The sequence below is a fragment of the Schistocerca cancellata genome, unplaced genomic scaffold (assembly GCF_023864275.1).
Source record: "Schistocerca cancellata isolate TAMUIC-IGC-003103 unplaced genomic scaffold, iqSchCanc2.1 HiC_scaffold_1148, whole genome shotgun sequence".
NCBI lineage: Eukaryota > Metazoa > Arthropoda > Insecta > Orthoptera > Acrididae > Schistocerca > Schistocerca cancellata.
The window spans coordinates 5,650,502-5,676,868 of NW_026047147.1; the positions used below are offsets into that span (position 1 = coordinate 5,650,502).

The 26,367-nt window shown below is 42.1% G+C and overlaps 1 protein-coding gene across 1 annotated transcript in view; it reads left to right on the forward strand.

Moving 5' to 3' along the window:
* The first annotated feature begins 15,516 nt into the window (after positions 1-15,516).
* LOC126159821 (poly [ADP-ribose] polymerase tankyrase-1-like) overlaps positions 15,517-26,367 on the forward strand; it is a 37,637-nt gene continuing 26,786 nt past the window's right edge. Inside the window, exon 1 of the mRNA XM_049916626.1 lies at positions 15,517-16,090. Within this exon, the coding sequence (XP_049772583.1) occupies positions 15,681-16,090 (410 nt within the window). The 5' untranslated portion in view covers positions 15,517-15,680. The remainder of the gene's footprint in view (positions 16,091-26,367) is intronic.

The window sequence follows — 26,367 nt, forward strand, 5'->3', positions numbered from 1 at the left end:
TGGACTATCGCAGTAAGTAATACTTAAGATGCTCCAAGGAATCGACAAGCATATGAGAGAGATGCTCTAACAAATCAACAAGCGAATAGAAGGGATGTCCAAAGGAAGTGAAGAAACCAACAAATGTATTGAAGAAATGTCCAAAGGAAATGAAGAAATTAAGAAAGAGAACAAAGAAATCAAGAAAAGTATAGCAGAGATGTCCCAAGAAAACCAGGAAAACTTAAGGAAGCGACTGCAGCAATTCCAGGAACAGATGACGATAACTCTTCAGGAGAGAGATGACAAGCTACAGGTGAAGGTAGATCAACTCCGAGAAGAGATGAACGATATGAGAGAAGAGATAATCGGAAAAGCTGAGGGAAATGTGAAGGATGTCGAAACTGAATTGGAAGGGAGAATGCGAGAAATGGAAGCATACCAGAACCAATGGATTGAAGATGTGATACAAATTCAACAGCAGTGCCAAGTGAATATTGGTAAATTGGGAAATTGGCAAGTGAAATTGGAGGAGGCTGTGGAGCATGTAGTCACAAATGAGATCAAACAGCTGCAGGAGGGAGTCCAACAGCTAGAAACTAAACCCGAAGAGATTGATGGGAAGATAAATAGTGTCACCTAAACAGTAGGAGAGGGCAACTTCGTTACATTGGTAAATGCTGATAATAGGTATACCCAGTCCAACATGGGGCAAAAATATAAACCCAAAGGGGCATTACATCCAATGATATTTACTAAGTGGTTACGAGGAGTTTTCCCAGCACACTTACGAGATTCAGATAAAATTCAGTTCGCAATAGGCCTGGGGAGTTAGGAAGAAAGAAGAAGCTACCAGCTACAGTCAATTTCAGGAAGAATTTTTAAAGAAATACTGGTCCAAAAGTCACCAATGTGCGACACTTGAAGATTTACTGCATTGCAAGTCCCTTAATATTTGGAGAAGTACCTTGAGAGAATTTGCTGAGCATCTATGGGAGTTGAATGAAACATTGGAGCAGCCATTGAATGATGACATAATGATATCAGCAATTAAAAGGAGGTTAAGTCGTAGGATGCAAGAAAACTTATCTGGAAGCCTGATTAAAGATAAAGATACTTTAATGGAAGTATTGGAGCAATTAGAAACTATTCGTGCACAGGAAAACAATCAGATATGTGATCAGAACCAAGGTGGAAATAATTACCATCAAAATCAACTTAATGGCCCACCGAATTACAGAGGTAGAGGTGGAGGTAATGGACATACGAACCATGGCAATGGTCGACAGTTTTACCACAATCATGGGAGAGATGATGATGATAATGACAGGAATTATGAGAGGGAAGAAGATAGACGAAGGGATCATGACGTACGAATTGAAGAAAGTTAGGTGTAGGGAACCAGCAACTCTTTTGCTGGTATACCAAGTGGCGATTGGTACACTCCCAGCCGGGTGAGACTACATTTCTCATTTCAAGTTTCACTTCTCTACCATCTTTCTCTATCGCTAGATTAAGAAAGTTAAAGTATAGTACTTAGAATAGGCAGTGGTCATCCAAATAATACAGTCAGCAACCATATAGCAAATTTATAGTTCACTCATATATGGACAAGTAGTTAAGGTGTAGGGAGCCAGCAACTCCTTTGCCGGTGTAACAAGTGGCGACTGGTACACTCCCAGCTGGGTGAGACTTTATTTCTCATTTCAAGTTTCACTTCTCTACCATCTTTCTCTATCCTTAGGTTAAGAAAGTTAGTGTGTAATAGTTGGGATTGGTAGTGGTCATCCAAGTAATTCAGTCAGGAACCATGTAGCAGATTTATAGTTGACTTAAAATAAGGATAAGTAGTTACTGTTGATGTAGAATATGAGATGTCAAAGAATCAATAAGTAAAAAATCAACTTAGTGTCAGTACATTGCAAAATTATTAGTTCCAGAAGTAATAAAATGAGAACTAGATCAGAAAGCTAATGTTTTTAAAATGTGGTGGGAAGCTAATTGGTCAAACAAGAGTTTGTGTAATCTTACAGAGTTGTTTTATGCGGCATGAAAAGGTCAAGCAATTGTAAGAGAATTGAAGTAATGAATCAGCTTGTAAGTAGATGAACATATAAAGAAACAAATACATGAGGAGATAGTTGTTCGAATAAATGATGTGAAATATTATGTACAGAGAGACTAAGGAGTCTGGAGTAGTATTTTTATGCAGTTATTGCAGCGAATATGGAGGATTGATGCAGGTCGAAGATATATATTTGTTTGCAGTTGAAGTTGCTGTGAATTTGAGGGAGTTATGTGTAATGAAGTGTATTGAGTATGAGATGTTTGAAGTATTGAAGTATATGGAGGATTGATGTAGGTTGAAGATATATATTTATTTGCAGTTGAAGTTGTTATTAAGTTGAGGGAGTTATGTGTAATGAAGTGCCGACACAGTGTTATTTAGAATGGGCCGAATAGGGCACGCGTCAACTCACGCCGTCCTGCGTTAAGTCTGAAACAGGATACTTCATAAATGCTATAAAGAAAAGAACGGAGCGTCTCATATACTTAACTTTAATCCATCCTTTTGGTATACATCGTTTATGGTGAATACAAGTAAGACTCTCTCCAGATATGGTTAACTGCGCCTTGCTAGGTCGTAGCTATGGACTTAGCTGAAGGCTACTCTAACTGTCTCTCAGCAAATGAGAGGAAGGCTTCGTACATCTAGTCGCTAGCAATGTCGTCCGTATAACTGGGGCGAGTGCTAGTCCGTCTTTCTAGACCTGCCATGTGGTGGCGCTAGGTCTGCAAGTACTGACAGTGGCGACACGCGGGTCCGACACGTACTAATGGACCGCGGCCGATTTAAGCTACCACCTAGCAAGTGTGGTGTCTGGCGGTGACACCACAGAAGTGTATTGAGTATGAGATGTTTGAAGTATTGAAGTATGTCATTTAGCACATGAGCAACATCAGTTTGCAAGTTACTTGTAGGTATACATGTTGATCTAAAGTGTGCTGATAAAACAGAAAGTGTAACTCATGAGCGATGATTAATTCATGTATCCAATTAGCTATCAGAGTCAGTTATGGTTGTGCTTAGGTCAAGCTTTAGAAGCAGAATTCTGGCACTGTGTAATGAATAATAAATATCCATATAGCAGATTTGAATTAATGTCAATATAGTAGGAAATATTGTACCTTTCATGTAAGCTTTAGTGATAACAATTCACATATGGCAGTAATGAAATGATCTGTAATTAAAAATGTTTCATTGGGTGACCACATTAGTTATGGCGATGCAAATAGTTATGTAAGACATATTTAGTGGTATAATGGAGCATTTAATATTATTGAATCTGTAGTGGTATGAGGAATTGTAAAATAATTCCATACATCAAGGTGAAAATGCTATATTTTGTTTTGATATTCAATTTTGTTGTGTTAAAGACTCAAATGAATAAGTTGTGAATTTCTTCCCTAAGTTTGATATGTGTTGCCCAAGTGAGTTATAAGTTAGAGTGATAGTAGTATGGACGGCAGGAACCCCACTAAAAAGAACGGCATACCAAAGGGGTACCTGGCATTCAACCAGTTTGTTTTCTTGTCTTTGCTGTAGCTAGTTATAAGAGATTAGCCAGTAACAAATATGTAGTTAATGGCCCAGACAAACCTTTGAAAATGAAGATTTTTGGTAACTGAATGTAAGACAAAGTTTTCTAAAAATATTTACCATGCTATGTTAATTAAGATATATTGATGTTGTATAATGTTTCTGTAGGGGCAGTTTGCTACCGGAGTCAATAGGGTATTAATTGTGATATGATGTAATTTTCAGTGTTTGAACCACAACTTAAATGTTCCTCATTTTCATTTATATGCTATGTGATAATTTTTCCTATTATTCTTTTTCCCCTGTGGCTACAAAGAAAGTTTTTAGGGCGCGGAAGCAAGGGATCCGTGATCCCACGAACATTGATGCTAGTATCCGACGCCCAGGTTGATAGTAGACAGGAGTCGATTGTCAAGCGCGGCAGTAGGCAGTGAGACTAGTGTCGAGTGCGGAGTAGTACTGGAGAATATCGAGTTAGGAGTGGTGCTGAAAAGAAGAGCAAGAATGGTGGTCGAGTAAAATTCACCAGAATATGACGAGTGAGCACGTCCCCCTGATCGTCGTGGGGTTGACCCTCACTAATACCGATTTGCGAGTGATATGAAACAGAAAGTGACAAGTGCCGAATTATGTGTTTCGCGTCAACTGCGTCGGCCAGCAACAACCATGGATTGCACTGAGGATTGTTGTGAATCTTAACCATCAGCATTGCGTGTGACGAAGTACTGAAAATCAACAACCAATAAAAAGATGTAACTGTGATTAGACGTGTAAGGCGAAGGTAGCAACTGCCTCAGCATTTGTGTGTTAGTACGAAATATATATATCAGTTTGTACATCACAACCTTTGTGGTCCTTAATAATAGACAAACTTTCTATCATTTCCACTATTCAATCTCAGAAGAGCTGCACTCAGTTGAAATAACCCCGAAACCAACAGAAAAACCAATAGCCTTTCTTCCATTAAGCACACAGTCATATAATCGTAATAATTAACTGTTTGGCGGCTTCGGTAAATTACACAAAATCCAATAAGGAATTTTAATCATGGGTGTTTCAATCTCCATTGAGGAGGGGTTTAGGTTAGTGGAGGCAGGCCAAGTGTACAATCCTACACCATATGGTGGGTATTGTGGGTCCAGCCATCTTGATTGACATCACGGTCGCCATCTTGGATGACGTCACGGTGGCGATCTCTGGTGGCGACGATATGAACTAAGTCAGTTGGAGTCCAGACTCAGTGGCACATGCACTTGTTTGAAACTGGTTAAATAATAAAGACAAGTACATTTTTCCCACCATTTTAATAGATGTCACGCATTATCTTATTGGAATTTGAGCTCCCCGCCATTTCATGGGGGAGGGGTGGTTGGGTAAGTGGAGGTAGCCCAATTGAACTTCTTCCCGCCAAAATCCGCCATCTTGGATAATGTCATCATGGCGCTCTCAGGTGGCAACGATATCATCTATACCAGTTGTGCTCTAGAGCTCGTGGCACAACACACATGCTTGAAAGTGGTTAAATAATAAAGAGAAGTTCCTTTTTCCCGCCATTTTTCCTGGTAGACGCATTATCCTGCTGGTATTTGAATTTCGTGCCATTTTTTTTTTCTGGAGGGTTAGGTTAGTGGTGGTAGCCAAATTGACCTATCTTCCTGCCAAACTTCAAACTTCCCGCCAAAATCCGCCATCTTGGATGATGTCATGCGCTGTTGCCAAGTCTACAGGCCGCCATCTTGGATGACGTCATGGCCGCCATCCTCAATACATCTGGCACAATGGAAAGTGTGGCCACAGCAGCCTTGGTTCTCTACTGCCCTGATACATTTGGACACGACTCTCGACAGGTGACACGTACATAAGCTTCCTGTCTGATCACCTGCATCCATTCATGTCCATTGTACATTCCAACGGATTTGGGCAATTCCAGAAGGACAATACGACTCCCCATGTGTCCAGAATTGCTACAGAGTGGCAGAATTGCTACAGAGTGACTCCAGGAACACTCTTCTGAGTTTAAACACTTCCACTGGTCACCACACTCCCCAGAAATGAACATTATTGAGCATAAGTGAGATCCTTGCAACGTGCTGCTCAGAAGAAATCTCCACCCCTTCGTACTCCTGCGGATTTATGCACAGCCCTGCAGGATTCATAGTGTCAGTTCCCTCCAGCACTACTTCAGACAGTAGTCGTGTCCACGCCACGTCGTGTTGCGGCACTTCTGCATGCTCACGGGGCCCTACACGAAATTTCTTTGTTTCTTCAGTGTATATAACATTCAAATGCTTACTGTGGGTAATTAGTTATACTTGCAGATCGTTAACCTTCCTACATGTAGACATACATGGTGTAATGGGTATAACTGGAGATATTTCTACAGGTGACTGAGAACAGTGTACTAAACAATATTATATCAGTACTTGCACTATTTGCAGACTAATAATTATGGCTGTTAGTGGTCGTACGTTTTAGATGGGTTATTACTTGCAAGTACACATGGCACAAGCAAGCCACTGAAAGTGTACTTTTCTATGGGCAGCAGATCAGGTATTGAAGGGTGGATGCGTAGAGGCAAAATGAAAGTCTATAGTGACAGGCGTAGTCCATTTTTTCGTACAATTATGACGGTGAAGTACACAAGATATATAAAAAAGCACTGAAAGAAGTGTATATGGTTGCAAAAACCTTAAGTGCCTATACAATTTAAGTTAATCTTATTAAACTTTATTTTGTGTCTCAAATATGTTTAATTTTTGTGTCAGAAAAATCTGATAAAAAAACAGATGTAATATGCATACAGGAGAGACGTCTTTCGTTATTCAGGAATGAGACCAGATATTATAGATAAACCGTAGTGTATTAACAAAATGCACACAACAGTATAATGTTCACGGACGAAAGAAAAACACTGGAGCAATCGCCTGTTCCCTGTTGACCACACAGGGGCAGAAACGAAAGTAGGAGAAGTATTGTGAAAGCATCATGGAGTTTTTGAGCATCGAGGAACAGGGTGTGTAGTCTCCAGACGGACTTGCATTTAGAGCAAAACATCTTTCCAACCCTGATTCCTTGGCCACCAAGTTGTCTTGGCGCGGAATACGACGACCACGGTGAGGTACAGCTATCTGTCCTCAGCAGGGAGCAGCCTCAACGACAACATTTAATGCGTAAGCACTGTAAGTTGTGTATGGATATATGTACAAAGAGACATAACCAACGAAATGTTTGACAGAACACAAAATATAAACGTTTTCCTTGTGGTTACAAGTGTGTGAAAGGAAAAGCCAACAGCCAATGCACAAAAGATGTGTATGTGAGTATGCAGTGATTCTGTATACCTGCTTCAATATTGCCTATATGTGAAAGGGAATTCCATGGTGTAAGCTGTTCTGAATCAGGAGCTTAAATGTTCAAACGCCACCTCTATTAACCCTTTAGCGACAGGTAGACGTCCAAGCTATCCCTTTCCATGATGTTAGACCTGGCGCACGGCTCAGCTCCAGAAACAGGTGTTCCTCCTGCGGCAGTGCGTGTCTGCGGCCAATCACGCACTGAAGACAGTTGACAGTGATCAAGGACAGCGACAGGTCATACATAAAGCACGCCAGGGGCGAGACGCTATCAATACCTCCACTGCACGATTAACAACTGTGAAGTCATTGATGACAGTGCCACTAAAGCAGAGTTATTAAACACGTTTTCCGAAACTAATTCACCAAAGAAGACGAAGTAAATATTTCTGAATTCCGATAAAGAACAACTGACTAGATGAGAAACATAGAAGTAGAGACATCCACGGTGTAGGAAAGCAGGTTAAATCACTTAATAAAGGCAAGGCTTCCGGTCCAGATTGTACCCCACTCAAGTTCCCTTCCGATTATGCTGATCCTATAGCTCCATATTTAGGAATTATATACAACCGCCTGCTCACAGAAAGTTCCGTACCTAAATACTGGAAAGTTGCTCAAGTCTTACCAATACCCAAGAAGGAAAGTAGGAGTAATCCACTGAATTACAGGCCCACACCACTAACGTCGATTTGCAGTAGGGTTTTGGAACATATACTGTGTTCGAACATTATGAATTACCTCGAAGAAAACGATTTATTGACACATAGACATCACGGATGCAAAGCACATCGTTGTTGTGAAACACAACTACCTCTTTATACTCATGAAGTAATGAGTGCTCTCGACCGGGGATGTGAAACTGATTCCATATTTTTAGATTTCCAGAAGACTTTCGACACCGTTCCTGACATGCGTCTTTTAACCAAACTGCATGAATATGGAAAATCGCCTCAGTTGTGCGACTGGCTTCGCGATTTCCTCTCAGTAAGATCACAGTCCGTAGTAATATACGGAAGGTCATCGAGTGAAACAGAAGCAATATCCTGCGTTCCCCAAGGAAGTGTTATGGGCCACCTGTTGTGTCCGAGCGGGGTAGCCGCGCGATCTTGGGCGTCTTGTCACGCTCCGTGTGACTCCCCCCGTCGGAGGTTCGAGTCCTCCAACGGGCATGGGTCCGTGTGTCGTCCTTAGTGTAAGTTACTTTATGTTAGATTAAATAGCGTGTAAGCTTAGGGACGGATGACCTCAGCAGTTTGGTCCCATAAGACCTTATCACAAATTTCCTAATTTTTCCCTCCGTTGTTCCTGAACAATATTAACGACATACGAGACAACCTGAGTGGCCCTCTCAGATTGTTTGCAAATGATGCTGTTATTTACCGTCTTGTTAAGTCATCAGATGACCAAAACGAACAGCAAAATGATTTAGATAAGATATCTGTATGGTGCGAAAAGTGGCAATTGAAGCTGAATAAAGAAAAGAGTGAAGTTATTCACATGAGTGCTAAAAGAAATCCAAAGAAATTTTGATTACGCGATAAGTCACACTTAATATTAAGGCTGTAAATCCAACTAAATACTTGGGGATTACAATTACAAATAACCTAAATTGGAACGATCACATAGATAATTTTTTGCTTAGAGCAAACCAAAGACTGCAGTTCATTGGCAGTTCGCTTAAAAGCTGCAACAGATTTACTAAAGAGACTGCTTACACCAGGCTTGTCCGTCCTATTCTGGAGTATTGCTGTGCGGTGTGCGATCCCCATCGGGAGGGACTGATGGACGACATAACAGTACTGCGCTCCTTTTTCACTCATAATTGACTCTTGTCTTCCAAAGCTGAAAAAAATGTATTTGCCCAAGGTGAAAGACGTAAGAGCAATACACTGGCGTATGTTTACGATTATTTGGTTTATTAAGGAAAGGCAAGCCTACGTTTCTAGCATTTGTAGACTTAGAGAAAGCTTCTGACAGTGTTGACTGGAATACTCTCTTTCAAATTCTGAAGGTGACAGGAGTCAAATACAACAAGTGAATGGCTATTTACAATTTGTACGGAAACCAGATGGCAGTTATAACAGCCGAGGGGCATGAAAGGAAAACAGTGGTCGATAATGGAGTGAGACATGGTTGTAGCCCATCCCCAACGTCATTCAGTCTATGTACTGAGCAAGCAGCTAAGAAAACAAAAGAAAAGTTCAGAGTAGGAATTTAAATCCGAAGAAGAAATAAAAGCTCTGAGGTTTGCCAATGACATTGGAATTCCCTCAGAGAGAGCAAAGGACCTGGAAGAGCAGTCGAATGGAACGGACAGTGTCTTCAAAGGAGGATAAAAGATGAACTTAAACAAAAGCGAAACGATGATAATGGGAAGTAGTCGCATTAAATCAGGTGAGGCTGATGGGATTTGATTAGCAAACGAGGCACTTAAAGTAGTAGATGACTTTTGATTTTTGGGGAGCAAATTAACTGATGATGGTGGAAGTAGAGAGGATGTGAAATGTAGACTGCCAAAGCGTTTCAAAAGAAGAGAAATTTGTTAACATCAAGTATAGTTTTCAATCTCAGGAAGTCGTTTCTGAAAGTATTTTCATGGAGTGTAGCTATGCATGGATGTGAAACATGGATGATAAATAGTTTATACAAGAAGATAATACAATCATTCGAAATGTGGTGCTACAGGAGGATTGTTGTTGTTGTGGTCTTCAGTCCTGAACTGGTTTGATGCAGCTCTCCATGCTACTCTATCCTGTGCAAGCTTTTTCATCTCCCAGTACCTACTGCAACCTACATCCTTCTGAATCTGCTTAGTGTATTCATCTCTTGGTCTCCCTCTACGATTTTTACCCTCCACGCTGCCCTCCAATACTAAATTGGTGATCCCTTGATGCCTCAGGACATGCATGTCCTACCAACCGATCCCTTCTTCTGGTCAAGTTGTGCCACAAACTTCTCTTCTCCCCAATCCTATTCAATACTTCCTCATTAGTTATGTGATCTACCCATCTAATCTTCAGCATTCTTCTATAGCACCACATTTCGAAAGCTTCTATTCTCTTCTTGTCCAAACTATTTATCGTCCATGTTTCACTTCCATACATGGCTACACTCCATACGAATACTTTCAGAAATGACTTCCTGACACTTAAATCAATACTGGATGTTAACAAATTTCTCTTCTTCAGAGACGCTTTCCTTGCCATTGCCAGCCTACATTTTATATCCTCTCTACTTCGACCATCATCAGTTATTTTGCTCCCCAAATAGCAAAACTCCTTTACTACTTTAAGTGCCTCATTTCCTAATCTAATTCCCTCAGCATCACCCGACAGGAGGATGCTGAAGATTAAATGGGTATACCTCGTAACTAATCTGGAGGTACTGAATAGAATTGGGGAGAAGAGAAATTTGTGGCACAAATTGATTAGAAGAAGGGATCTGTTGATCTGCCTTTTTTTTTTTTTGAGGCATCAAGGTATCACCAGTGCAGTATTAGAGAGCAGCGTGGAGGGAGACCAAGATATGAATACATCAAGTAGAGCGCCATAGGTACTTTGAGATGAAGGAACTTACATAGGATAAAGCAGCATCAAACCAGTCTCTGAACTGAAGACCACAGCAACAACAACAACAACAACATGTTTACGATAGAAATCAGGAAGGAAAGTTATTCATACAGGGTGACAATTCGAGATTGAAATTTTCACACTGCAGCAGAGTGTGCGCTGATATCAAACTTCCTGGCATATTAAAAGGGTGTACCGGACCGAGACAAGAACTGAAGACCTTTGCCTTTTGAGGGCAAGTGCTCTACCATCTGAGCTACCCAAGCAGGACTCACGTCCCCTCCTCTGGGCTTCAGCTCTACCAGTACCTCGTCTCCTACCTTCCAAACTTAACATAAGCTCTTCTGCGAATCTTGCAAGGCTAGCACTCCAAAAAAGAAAGGATATTGCGGTGACATAGCTTAGGCACAGACTGGGGGAATGTTTGCAGACTGAAATTTTCACTCTGCAGCGGAGTGTACGCTGATATGAAACTTCCTAGCAGGAGTGCTAGTGAAGTTTGGAAGGTAGGAGACGAGGTACTGGCAGAACTGAAGCCCAGAGGACGGGACGTGAGTCGTGGTTGGGTAGCCCAGTCGACAGAGCAGTTGCCCGCAAAAGGCAAAGGTCCTGAGTTCGAGTCTCGATCCGGCACACAGTTTTATTCTGCCAGGAAGTTTGAGGGTGACAATTATTGACCTACATGAAATGAAATCGTCATAGCTTCTGAACGGTTTGCTTTATGACGTTCAAATTGCACCGTTGGCTGCGGGGGATGATGGGAATTAGTTTGCGTATGCACGTGCGCCTTGTTGTTGTCGGCTATGTGCACGAGAAAACGTCACGGTACAGCGTACCTGAACATATACCACTTGTGAAGGCCTACTACACGAGCAATAACAGCCCAAATGCGGCTCAAAGGAAGTGGTGCGACCGAGATCAAGGTGAAGACAACCGGTCCGTGTGTGCTAATAATCAAGAATATGATTCGCAAGTTTGAGAGAACGGGTAGCTTTCGTGCTGACAGTGTTCGTAATGTCGGTGGACCAAAACGGATGGAAACGCCTGAAAACATGAAGATGACAAGCGCTGTGTTTCAAACCAGCCGCAGGAAATCTATCAGACGAGCTGCACAGCAGCTGGGAATCAACTGGGAGGCACTGCGACGTATAGTTGTTGAAGACCTGCATCTTTTCCCATACAAAATTCAAACTCCTCAGCCATTAAGCCCGAGGGCCATGGAACAGCAGTTTTGTTTCGCCTACACTCTTGTCTCCAGAATTGACGAACAGGACTTTGTAGTGAATATGGTTTCGTTTCGCTCCTAAGCGAAATTGGCACCTGTGGTGGACTAAGACTGCGCATTCGGTGATCGAGAAGTCTCTGCACCCTTAACTGGTGACTGTGTGGTGTGCAGTCTCCAGTCACGGAATAATCAGTGCAATATTCTTTTGGTGACTACCGAATGGTACATAAAAGTTTTGGAAGATGATATCATCACGATTATCCAAAGTTACCCAGGAGGCACAGGCATGGGCCTCGATTGGCCTCCATGTTCTCTGGATCTGAATACATCGACTTCTTTCGGTGGGGCTATATTAAGGTCAAGGTGTACAGCAATAGCCCAGACACTGTTGCTGAGCTGAAAACAGACATTCAGGAGGTCATCGCCAGCATCGAATTTCGGACACTTCAGCGGGTCACGCAGAATTTCGCTATTCATCTGCGCCACCTCATCACCTATGACGGCAGGCACATCGAAGATGTCATAACCTTAATCCGAATATATGTAGTGACGTTTACATTTTGAATAAATTGTAACTCGCCGAACTTTGTAACTAATTAACATTTTTTTTCTTCTTTGTATACAGTCAGCCAGAAAAATGTATGCACACCATAAGGAAAGAAAACTATTACTGATGTGTTTATTTTACAACTAATAATTCATCACATATGTTGTACAACTTTCAGCTTAGCACAGGGTTACTTTAAGTGTTAAAATGTTTGCAGTCGGCGGCTATACACATAGCAGAATGACGAGCGGTCGTTAAAATTCTCTAAGCACTATGGTACTTAACATCTGATGGCATTACTCCCTTAGAACTACTTAAACCTAACTAACCTAAGGACATCCCACACATCCATGCCGGAGGCAGGATTCGAACCTGGGACTGTAGCATGAGCGCGATTCCAGACTGAAGCGCCTAGAACCGCTCAGCCACAGCTTCCGGCTCGTCGCAACTATGTCAGTCAGTGTTACAGTGTAGATCGCTGCACATGTCGCTGTAATCTCCTGGCGAAGTTCTTCCAGCGTGCGTGGCTTACGTCGATTGACGTTATCTTTCACAGTTCCCCACAAGTAAAAGTCCGTAGGTGTTAGATCTGGCGACTGTGGAGGGAACTCAATGGGTCTTCTTCATCCAGTCCAATGCCCCAGCCGCGGGACACGATGGGAATTAGAATGCCCATCGAACACCTCATGTTGTTGTCGGCCACTTTTATTTGTATGGATTCGTTAGTAAGTGAAATTGGCACGGTTGGGGGCTGAGAGTCAGTATTTGGCGATCGAGATGTCACTTTACCCTGAATGGGAGACTGTGTGGTGTGCAATGTCCACTCATGGATTATCCAAATTCACCCTGGAGGTGCACTTTTGGGACCATTCTGGTTCTGATGCACACAGAGGCCACTAGCATGGGCCTAGACTGTATTCACTTTCAGATAAAACAGCTATGCCGTGCATACCTGCTCTATTCTCCTGCATTACTACATGTAACACTTCTCCCCCTCCCAAGTACCTGTTCGTTGAATAGATTAAAGGTAATTGTTTATAGTACACCACCCTGCCGGACTCATTTGTGAACATGCGTAGAACCTGTGTAGAGTGCACTCCAATGGAAGTCTTCTCTTTTATAATACAGCTTCCACATAACATCTCTCTATGCATATTCCTACTCTCTCCTGTACCTCAAACTTTATTTGGCCATTTTACATCATGAGACGTTTCCTGTATACCTACCAAAGCCATGTATTTACAATTTCAAATTAAGTTTAATGATATTACTCCTTCTTGGATTCTTCGCTTCTTCCCGAATCCAAACTGACTTTCTGATAATCCTGTGTCAATTGTTCGAAGACAGTGGAAGCTTTTATTTGATAAGGAATTCTCAACTAAGCTAAGACTTCGGTAATTTTCGTATTTTAAGACATTCCTCCTTTAAGGACAAATATCGTATAATGTTTTTCTAGAATCTGAGGGCAAATTCCCCTTTGTCTATATGTTACGCTATGGAGTATTTAACAGATTTCTAATTCCAATTCTTCTATGTTCGACATAGTCAGCTAGAACTAAGGTCAGTTATCAGTACCATCTGCAACAATTTGGTAGGGAGTCATCAATTATCAAATGATGGAAAAAATGTGTGTTGAAAATATGGCATATTCTCTATGACTGGCCCTCACATATCCCCCTACAGTAATGGCTCCCAACCTTTCTGAGACCATTATCCCAGAGTGCAAACAGACACTAGCTAGAGCTCCACCTCCCCCACCCCACCCCCCTACCCACCCAAACACGCACACTAAGTCATCATCTTTAGCAATTAACTAAACTCCACTAAGAAGAATATTTCCTTCGAACATTTTTATTTTGAAAGTGATGAAAGATAAATGATACTTAGCTTTTGTAGACGTTTTATTAAACCTCAGACTAATGTGTCAATTATACAATTGGTACTTCTGATTTGTAATGATGTAGCCTTTCTCATTGCGTCTAAGACTACTCAAAAATGGAAGTTAACTAACTGTCTGCAGTGAAGTTATGCACTTGTTACAAAACTTGTTTCCTCTACCCCACTTCTCTCTCTATTGACACTTGTGTCACCCTCACCCTGCACCTTTACTTAAAATCAATCAAGTGAAAATTCGTGCACTCTACTTACTGTTTCCGAATCACTTGATTTCTGGACTCCTTACTTCTGCAGTGTCAGAAATCGAAAGATTTTAACTTGCCAACGCTTGTCACTACATAGTAAGTGTTGAGCTGAAGTTTAATATTTTTTCATTTACTATTATGGACTGAGTGATGACGAAATTTCTGGTCATTTGCTACAAATTTTTATGAGATATTGAAGCATATGTGATCTATATGTCTCAATTTCTCCATCATGGTACAAAGTGAAAACTATTGTGTGCAGCAGGACGATTATGTGTGGAAGATGAAGTTCATACATTCGTTTGACAAGCTGTAGCATGCACCACATTGTGTCATTCATTACTTCTATTATTTGAAAATAAAAATTAATTAATGTTAACTTATGTAATAACTATTACATTGTTGTGAAATAGTAATGATAAACATGATCTTTTAGAAATAATTTAGTATTGTGAGCGAAACACAGTTGGACACAGTTGTTTGTACCCCACATAAAATTTAATTTTATCCACTGGGGGAGGGGGGGAGGGGGCCGTTATGACACTACCCTACAAAATATTGGGTGTTGTCATATTGGAATATGTGAGAAGTTGCCATCAAGCTATGCCCGCCACTTCTATATCATGTTTCTAGAAAGCCATTCCAGACTGTGACAGCAGTTAGTTGATCCCCTGTATCAGTTCCTGGAGAGAAACATGCTGGGCTAGCGGTTAAGGGCAGAGGGGTACAGATTTCAGACATAAAATATCATTGTTTCCTTAAATAAGTGCAGAAATTGGGACTGTGTGTTGAATAAAATATGCTCTTAGTTTTGTGCTAGATCTCCATTTTGATACTTTGAGCAAGTAATTGTACAAAGAGACAAATGATAGGAGGCCTGTATTCCTTCCATGGCATTTATTACAAGCAAATAGGGAAGTTTTAAGAGGAGATGTAATAGATTTTTAAAAGTATTATTTCCTTCATCTGCACACTTTAATCTATGTTGTGTGTGAATTTTATCCTGATGGCAGCTTTATAAATGCCTTTAAATTGATAAAATGATTAACTCTGCACTGGCAGCCACTCCCACCTGTCCCTTGGGAAACTGTGTTCCAGAATCCCTCACAGTGGGACGAGTTCAGGAGACTGAGGAGGCCACGGCCGTGGATCTGGGTGCTCTGCTGGACGCTGGGGACGGCGCTGTGGTTACTCTGCTGGCTGGGGACACGCGGCTCGTGGCTCACAGGGCTGTCTTAGCCGCCAGGAGTCCCGTGTTTGCGGACATGGTCCGTCGCGTCACTGTAGAGGGCAGCAGCAGCCAGCTCGTACTCTCGGACACAGAGGGTCCTGTGCTGCGCCAGGTGCTGGCATACCTCTACACCCTGCAGGTGCCCCAGCTGCCCAGCATGGCCCCACAGCTGCTGGTCGCCGCCGACGTATACGGCCTGTCGGTACTGAAAGCGCACTGTGAGCAACAGGTGGTCGCCCAGCTGTCTGTCGAGACTGCGGCAGCTGCAGGTGTTATCGCGATTAGGCATTCCGCCAACAGGCTGAAGCAGGCCGCTGTCGCCTTCATAAAGGCCCACATGCTCCGTGTGATGGCGACGCAGGGCTGGACTGAGGCTGTAGTTAACGACCCACAAACTGTTGTGGAGTTGACTCATCTGATTGCAGAGACACCGACAGACACCAGGTAAGCGTGAGACAAGTCACAATTCCACGTTACACAGCGATAAGTGTGTGTACTGCCAGGCCTACAATGTCCACCACAAAGTTTAATTAGATGTGCATGCGCAGTAAAATACACTACTACTGATATCCATTTTCTTGTATACACTATGTGATCAAATGTATCCAGACACCTGGCTGAATATGAAGCCCTCCATCAGTAATGTTGGACTTCAGTCTGGTGTTGGTCCACCCTTAGCCTTGATCTCAGCTTCCACTCTCGCAGCCATACGTTCAATCAGGTGCTGGATCGTTTTTTGGAGAATCGCAGCTCATTCTACACGGAGTGCTGCACTGAAGAGAGGTATCGATGTTGGTCGGTGAGACCTGGCACGAAGCTGGCGTTTCAATATATCCCAGATGTGTTCTATAGCGTTCAGGTCAGGACTCTGTGCGGGCCAGCCCTTCACAAAGACGTTACTGTCATGCAACCACTCGGCCACAGCCCATGCATTATGAAAAGATGCTCTTTCATGTTGAAAGATGTAATCGCCATCCCCGAACTGCTCTTGAACAGTTGGAAACAAGAAGGCGCTTAAAACATGAATGTAGGTCTGTGCTGTGATAGTGCCACGCAAAACAACAAGGGGTGCAAGCACCTTCCATGACAAATACGGCCATATCATAAAACCACCGCCTCCGAATTTTACTGTTGCCACTACACATGCTGGGCAGAGAGCATTCACAGGGCATTCGCCATACCCACACCTTTCCATCCGATTGGCACATTGTGTACCATGATTAGTCACTCCACACAACGTTTTTCCACTGTTCAATCGTCCAATGCTTACGCTTCTTACACCAGGCGAGGCGTCATTTGACATTTACCATCGTGATGTGTGGCTTAAGAACACCCGCTCGACCATGAAATCCTAGTATTGTCACCTCCCGTCTAACTGTCATTGCACTTGTAGTGGATACCGACGCAGTTTCGATTTCCCGCGTGATGTTCTGGATAGATGTGTGCCTATTACAGATTACGACCCTCTTCAACTGTCGGCAGTCTCTGTCAGTCAACAGACGAGGTCGGCCTGTACGCTTTTGTGCTGTATGTGTCCCTTCACGTTTCCACTTCGCTATCACATCGGACCTACGCATGTTTAGGAGTGTAGAAATCTCGCATACAGACGTATGACAAGTGAGACATCAATAACCTGACCACATTCGAAGTCCGTCAGTTCCGTGGAGTGCCCCATTCTGCTGTATCACGGTGTGTAATGTCCACTGAGGGCGCCAATATGGACTACCTCGCAGTAGGTATCAGCACAATGTAACTAATATGAAAAATGAATGTTTCTGGGGGTGTCCAGATACCTTTGGTCACATAATGTATGTCATACAAATACCGGCGTTGTCTGCATTGGATTGTCACACACTACTGAATAGCTTGTCTAAATGCTCTCAAGGAACATGCATGCTCGAAGTAAGCAAACATAAAGACATTGTACTTCGCAACTAAGCAGGTTGAATGCCACAAACAAGTGCCGATGTCGAACATTTCAAATACGGTATCTCGTAAACGACTCGTACTTGGATCCTGCAACAAACACCACTGACATTCTGAACTACGCTACTCTTCGTTTGTTAATGTCAATAGGAGTAGGTCTATTTAGAAAAGTGTATCTTGTCACAACAAATACACCTCCTAGGTATTAGTACAATCTATGGATTGACTAACAATACGAGCTCCAGACTACCAATCCACTGTATGAAAACAGCAGATGAATAGCACTTTCAATACCCGCAATATTTCTGGAGGAAGCATTAGGTGATTTACCCTATATGTTGGCAAAATAGTAAAATTTCTACCATACTGACACTCTAACCTGGATCCAGGAAGTTGTTAAGGCCACTGCTCGCATAAAATGGGAAATCCAGGTTCGGGTCCCAGTCTGGCACAAATCTTCTAATGTCATGAGTAAATTGTAGAGTGAGAATCTCATCGTATTTTAAACTGCAAACACATTTCTTATGTTAAATACAGGTGTGATCTGCAGCAGGGTCTGTTGCTTCAGACATGCATCCTTGTCTGAAGGACATGCCATAGGAGGTTTTTAAACACAGGCACTGTAAGTAGTATTCATATGCCCAGGCAAAGGTCGTGACAACAATAAGTGAGTTTCTTCCTGTGTGAGTTACAGTGATTGTTCTACAGCAAGACATGGAAACTCACGTTGATATGTGGAGTTTTAGGTCGGTCATTGAAGCATCCTCGCATAGACGAAGTTGTTCGGCGATCATACTTGCACATTGGGAAATTCAGATTCCAGTCCAGGTCTGACATCAAGCTTTTGACATCACCAGTAAACTGTACAGTTGGAGTCTCATCGTATTCACGATTGTGAATACGTTTCTTGTTCTTCACGCAGCTGTAGCTCAAGCAGTACTTGTTTCTTCAAACATGCAATGATGTCTGAAGGCCATTTTACAGTAGAGCCATAAACACAGACACTGGAAATAGAAATAGCACTTTCTGATGGCTCACAATGCTTTCGTTGAATTCTAATAACATTTTCATCAAATCTTTTGTTGGCAGATAAGTTAGCAGGAAGAGAATCATGCAATAGCCAAGATTTCCATAGCTACATGGATTATTTAGGTCTTATTTGCAGTCAACATTTCTATTGAATTGCATGTGTACAACAAGCTGTTATTTACGTTAGCTCCTGAAATGTTTGAAGAAAAAGGAAAATTAGGTGTGACCACTGCAGGTTCCGTTCTAGTGATGGATACAATGATGGACTGCTCAGATCACAGACAGACACCACAGTGACATGTGCTGTTGGCAGCTAGGGAAAGCCCGCTCTGTTCTCTGTGCTGTACATGCTACCTTAAACCTCTTCCTTCAAAGTACCCTCGGTTCTCGTTTGTTATCTCCCCTGCTTCTGGGAATGAGATACCTATAAATGGCGTTATACTGTGTAAAGTGAAGGTGAAGAAGCGGAGCAAGTCTGTCGCTCCTTACCAGTACCAGGGAAACATCTACACTATGTGGTGAAAAGTATCCGGACTCCCCATAAAACATACGCTTTTCATATGAGGTGCACTGCGCTACCACCCTCTGCCAGGTACTCCATATCAGTGACCTCAGTAGTCATTAGACATCGTGAGAGAGCACAATGGGGCGCTTCGCGGAACTCATGGACTTCGAACGTGGTCAGGTGATTGGGTGTCACTTGTGTCATACATGTGTACGCGAGATTTCCATACTCCTGCACATCCCTAGGTCACTGTCTCCGATGTGATAGTGAAGTGGGAACGTGACGGGACACGTACAGCACCGAAGCATATAGGCCGACCTCATCTGTTGACCGACAGAGACCGCAGACAGTTGAAGAGGGTCTTAATGTGTGATAGGCAGACATCTATCCATATGATCACATAGGAATTCCAAACTGCATCACGATCCACTGCAAGTAGTATGGCAGTTAGGCGGGAGGTGACAGAACTCGGATTTCATGGTCGTGTGGCTGCTAATAGGCCACACATCATACCAGTAAATGCAAACAATGTCTCGCATTGTACGACAGAACCGTGGAAAAACGTTGTGTGGAGTGACGAATCACGGTACACAATGTTGCCATCCGATGGCAGGGAGTGGGTGTGACGAATGCTTAGTGAACGTCATCTGCCAGTGTGTTTAGTGCCAACAGTAAACTTCGGAGGCAGTTATGATGAAGAGCAATTCGTGGGTGGTGATTGCATCTTTCAACCCGATCAAACACCTGTTCTGAATGCATGGCTTGGGGCGGAGTGGTTACACCTCAGTAATATTCCTGTAATGGACTGGCCTGCACAGAGTGCTGACCTGAATCCTAAAGAACTTCTCGTGATGTCTTGGAACACCAACATCGTGCCAGGCCTTGCCGACTGACAAAGATACCTCTCCTCAGTGCTCCACTCCATGAAGTATGGGCTGGCATTCCCCAAGAAACCTTCCAGCACCTGATTCAACGTATGCCTGTGAGAGTAGGAGCTGTCATCAAGGCTAATGGTCGGCCGACACCATATTGTATTCTAGCATTACCTATAGAGGGCGCCACAAACTTGTAATTCAATATCAGCCAGGTGTTTGGATACTTTTGATCACATAGTGTATCTTAGAATGCTGCAGCACAGTTCAAGGTATTTTAAATTCCCCATTCGTGATGTTTCCATTCTGTAAAACCTGAAATCTTCGTTGTAGTGGTCAGTCACATTAGTCGCTACACCCATATCAGTACAACAGTTTTGTGTGTTGTGTATCTCCCTTTTACTTTCTAGGTATATATGTGGGATTCGCTGACAATTTCTGTAACAGAATTCATTAACTCTAAAGAACTATTCGAGGGGAATTAGAAAAACTTTTTGGAAGTTTACTAATCTCTAAGGAATATGTTGTCATTCTCAATCGTAGCATATTTGGAACATCTCCCTTGAAGAAGATGATATAAAAACATAATTCTTAAACACCACATGACCACCTCACAAGAAAGGCGACCGGGTTTCACCACAGCTCTGCCGCTTCAGGCAGCTCCACATAATGCTCTGTCTTCCTTCACATTTCCTTCCTGATTCTAGTCTGTTCTTTCCCATGACATTGCCATACTTCAGTGCACTCCCTTGTGCAACACACAAAGGAAGGCGCTTTTTTGTGTGAAAACTCCGTACTTGGCTCTTAGAGGAGGGTCTGTCAAATATCTACTGACCAGTCTTTGCTTAATTTTCCCTGTGGTTTTTGTAAATATTAGTCCTGCAGTGTTTTCTTCTGGTAGAACTTAGTGTTTTCCTTTTCTGACCTGTTCCAGTTATTGGTCCATCCCCAACCACGTCAAAATGAAAGAGATCTTTAGGTACTTCTGTTCTTTTTTATGAACATATCACATTATAAATACTCACTACAATGCTAGTGCTAGTAATTATCATAAATTACTTTTATTTTTAGATGTATCTGAATATTTATGCACCACTTACTGAGCTGCTTCAAAAACTGGAATTCATATCCTTCACATAATAATCCTTACACTCAATGATTCATTTCTCATTTATTTTTATTGTTACAGAAGTGTATTCCATAATTTTAAACGAAATTCAATGTTTGAATGAAAATGCTTATCGACACAGCCATGTTTTCAAGATGCCTATTATTTATACATTAACTTTAAATATATAATTCTATCTGAATTATTTAGAAGTAACGTTGGGAAATCCACTTCTTAACTCAAATAGCGTGCATGTCACAAGACCCAACCAGTATCTTCTTCATTGACTCAAGCTATGTACACTACTGCATTGTAGCTATTCATCTGCTTACCATGACAACCAGTTCACACACAAGTATCCATCCACATTACGTGCATATACATGAAGCCTCTCTTCTTACGTCAATCGTAAATCCATCGCCCTGTTTCTTCGTGAGAAATCACAAACGTTAACCAACACACACACATTCACAACTACAAGTGACAAAAGTAGAAGCAGCCACATCTTCAGTAACATAGTTCTCATTTGATACACGTATCTCCAAACAGTTACTGCCATTGAACACCGCTCCTACATGTAGCATTGTTTGCAGAGCTCTGGAAATGCTTGTATTTTTCCATGACAACACTTGCTTCATAAGCACCACTTGTAAATTGCACGTCGTCCAGACACCAGCCACAACTTTTTCACTCGTTATCACACTATATACAAATTTCCATCAACTGGCATATGTAGCATAGTTCCTTTGTCTGTGCATTTCACTTATATTTAAATTATATGCACTAATATAAAAAACACACACACACATACACACTCAAACACTTCAGTGACTATCTTGCAGTCTCCAGATATTTGCCTGTATCTTCTTCTAACTTGAAGAAGGCACAATGGACTTTCTCTACTTTCTATGTGTAAGCATGATTTCATGAATCTTTACTGAGATATATTTGGTGCATTGCCTTATGTAACCTATTTCTCATGGTTTTCAATCATACTCAATCATTCTTGTATCCATGACATATACTAATACAGTATCATTACACTGAACCCATTAACCAAACCAAATTCTTGATTTCAGTGGGAGTCAACCTGTAATCAGCCCTTAGGCATATATATATATATATATATATATATATATATATATATAAAATTACTGTGTCTTCTTATTTTGCTGATCATACTCATAGACTCGTTCAGCCTCCCAGTCAGGTACTATTCAATGTTCACCTGTTTCGTGTGAGTGCTCATTGGCCAGTGTGAATCAAATAAATCTATTGGCCGAAGTTTCAATTCTGTGATAAAGGTTTTAATGGAAGTGAAATTTTTACTGCAGTAGCTTCGTAATATGATAAATAATGTGCTCCATTTTTCTCTGAATTTCCTTCCCCAGTCATTTCAGAAGTATCTGTCACCATATTTACTCTATGTTGCCCCTACCGCCCAGTCTGTAGCATATGACCTACAAACACCATCTGATGGACATAGTAGCAAATTAAGTAAATTTAAACGTTATGCCAATCTAATTTCTGAGTGATTGTAACTTGGTATGTTAAACTGCTAGTATGAGGAACTCATGAGAGGCAATGTGTAAACTGATTGTCTCACTAGGTAAGTCATCTATCTTAGTGGATTAGTCGACCCACTGTTGCCTTTGGCTGTATGGTCCCATTATCTGTGGATGGATAGCTGCCCAGTGGTCCCTGTGTGAATACATGTATCGGAACAGTCTACCTCTGCACTGTGGGCCAGCCACTGGACACAGCAGGACCAACCCCCAATATACAGCCACACAGTGAGCACAGCGGCTGTGGCCGGACCCTCGTCACAGCTGTGCAGACCACAGGTCCCCACTCAGCCCCCGTCTGTGGCATGTCGTGAGTTCTGTCACTACATAAGCATATCTTTAAACAAATTAGAGGAGAGTGGCGTTAGCGAAGTGTTATGGTGAAAAAATCGAATTTTAGTTTCTAAAAAGCAGAGATGGCAATGGTTAACAGTAAACGTATTGTTTTAATCGATGTCAACATCTTTCTTTGCATTATGTTCATTCAGTGTGGTAGTATGGGGATTGTTTCCTAAGCTAAAATTCTTTTCCAAAGTGTCTGTATTTATTAATGTAGTGGATGGAGTTTCTAGTTTCATTGTTGGTTATATATCTCCCAAATTAATCTTGAAGGGAATGGATGTGGAAGTAGGTTGCTGGTGCATTGCTATATGAGATGAACATAAATTTATGGACTTCACCAGCTGTAAAAGTGAAAGGTAGAGTCTGCAGAAAGTGAAGCATGTAAGACTGGAAAGATAACCTCCACATAAGACTATGAACATCACTTCATGTGGAATTCATGTTTGAATATACATTACATCAACAAGAACTGAAGTATCTGGAAGGGCAAACGAAACTAAATGATAATTCACAGGTTGAGACAGTATGTGACATTATATCAGTCATTGAAAAATCCAATGAAATTTACACAGAACTTAGTGGCATGAACCGATTTATAATTTGGCATTGCAACCACACTTACCTGGACACGTGCACTGGTTCTGTTGGGAAGAACATCCTAAAGTCATTATACCCTCTCTTGAGGCAAAGTGGCCCATAACCATTGCAATTCGTCCTTGATATCACGGTTACTACGACTGCAATGGATTGACACCTGACATGATCCTACTTGTTAGATCTGGATGTCTTTCGGGACATGGGGGTATTTCAACGTCATGCAGACAATTCATGCAGATACATCCCATGTGTGGGTCAGCATTTTCCTGTTGATTGTTGATGTCACAACACTGTTGCAAGAGAGGCAGCAAATAGGGACACGGGATGTCAGTGGCGTACCATTGTGCTGACAGTGTCCTCAGTCAGTATGAGTCTTGAGCTGACGTCATACCCAGTGGTTCCACACACCATGACACCAGAAGTAACACTGCTGCACGTCTCCAGAAAACAGGAAGAATGCGACCTCTACCAAGGTCGCCGCCATAGTGCCTAAAGATGCTCAACTGGGCCAGTAAAAAATGTGATTCATTGCTGTAATGCCAGTAGTCTATGCATTATATTCTGTGTTGCTAGTAATGACAGCTACACATGACTCAATAATTCCATAGTCCATCTGCTAGTAGTCTCTGACACCAATGCAGCGAAGAGGAAGACATGCTCATGGCCTTAGGGACTGTGAACAAAACAATACATTACTGCGATTGGCTGGTCCAATAACAAAAGTGTTAAGGGAGGTGACCACGAGTGTATCTAAGAAGATTAGAAAAATGAGTGAAATATAAGTGATACACTTTGATCGGTTGCAATGCTGTCTCGAGGCAGTAAAATATTGCCGGACATGATAGCGTGGCCAATTTGGCTGCAAACCTAGAGAGACCTTAGATACTTCTGTTAGTACAGGGTGGAGCAAATTAAAGTGGCTTGGGAGGTTGGATAGGTTTGCACTTGAATATATGCATGTAGCTACACCCTGTGACATGCACGCCATGTGATCCACCACGTGATCCACATCAGTTCAGATTGTAGTGCGGGCTGTGCCAGTGTGAGTGGAGCAGAGCAAAGGGGGCGATGGTACTCTCATTGGAGCAGCAGGCGTTCGTTGTGAAAAGTTATGTGAGAACGAAGTAATGGAAACGGTGTGGTCAGTTGTTTTCTGCAAAATTTGGTGGTGTTAAAGTGTGAGCAAAGAGTCCCATGCAAAGCTTAATCTGAAAGTGCTGTCAAACAGGATCTGTTTTGAATCAGTAAAAAAAGATGCCTAAACTCCCCTGCACACCACAAAACATGGCTGCAGTGCGCCAGAAAATGTTTCAGAGACCTACCAAATCAATCCAACACCTGTCACAAGAGACCATGATATCACACTGATTATGCAGACCTGCATATTCAGGGTGGTCCATTGACTGACTGGGCCAAATATCTCACAAAATAAGCGTCAAATGAAAAAACTTGTCTAGCTTGAAGGGGGAAACCAGATGGCGCAATGGTTGGTCCGCTAGATGGCTCTGCCATAGGTCAAACGGATATCAACTGCGGTTTTTAAAATAGGAACCCCCATTTTTTATTACATATTCGTGTAGTACGTAAAGCAATATGAAGGTTTTAGTTAGGCCTCTTTTCTCGCTTTGTAATAGATGGCGCTGTAATGGTCACAGACATATGGCTCACAATTTTAGACGAACAGTTCACAACAGGTAGTATTTTAAATTAAAATACAGAAAGTAAGTACGTTTAAACATTTTATTGCGGTTGCTCCAATGCGATACATATACGTTTGTGAACTTATCATTTCTGAAAACATATGCTGTTACAGCATGATTACCTGTAAATACCACATTAATGCAATAAATACTCAAAATGATTTCCGTCAACCTCAATGCATTTGACAATACGTGTAACGACATTCCTCTCAACAGCGAGTAGTTCGCCTTCCTTAATGTTTGCATATGCATTGACAATGCGCTGACGCATGTTGTCAGGCGTTGTCGGTGGATCAAGATGGCAAACATCCGTCAACTTTCCCCACAAGGAAATCCGGGGACGTCAGATCCGGTGAACGTGCGGGCCATGGTATGGTGCTTCGACGAACAATCCACCTGTCATGAAATATGCTATTCAATACCGCTTCAACCGTACGCGAGCTATGTGCCGGACATTCATAATGTTGGAAGTACATCGCCATTCTGTCATGCAGTGAAACATCTTGTAGTATCATCCCGTAATTTCTCTTGTGCCCAATGTCAGAACTATACACGACGTTCAAAGTTGTCGCCATGCAATTCCTGGTGGACAGAAATATGGAACGGGTGCAATCGATGTTGATGTAGCATTCTCAACACCGACGTTTTTGAGATTCCCGATTCCCGCGCAATTGGCCTGCTACTGATTTGCCGATAAGCCGCGACAGCAGCTAAAACATCTACTTGGGCATCATCATTTCTTGCAGGTCGTGGTTGACGTTTCACATGTGGCTGAACACTTTCCTTAAATAACGTATGCTAACTATCCGGCGAACGGTCCGGACACTTGGATAATTTCGTCCAGGACACCGAGCAGCATTCATAGCACACGCCGTTTGGCATTTTGATCACAATAGCCATATGTCAACAAGATATCGACCATTTCCGCAATTCGTAAACGGTCCATTTTAACATGGGTAATGCGTGACGAAGCAAATACCGTCCGCACTGGCGGAATGTTACGTGACACCACGTACTTGTACGTTTGTGACTATTACAGCGCCATCTATCACAAAACGAAAAAAGTGGTCCACCTAA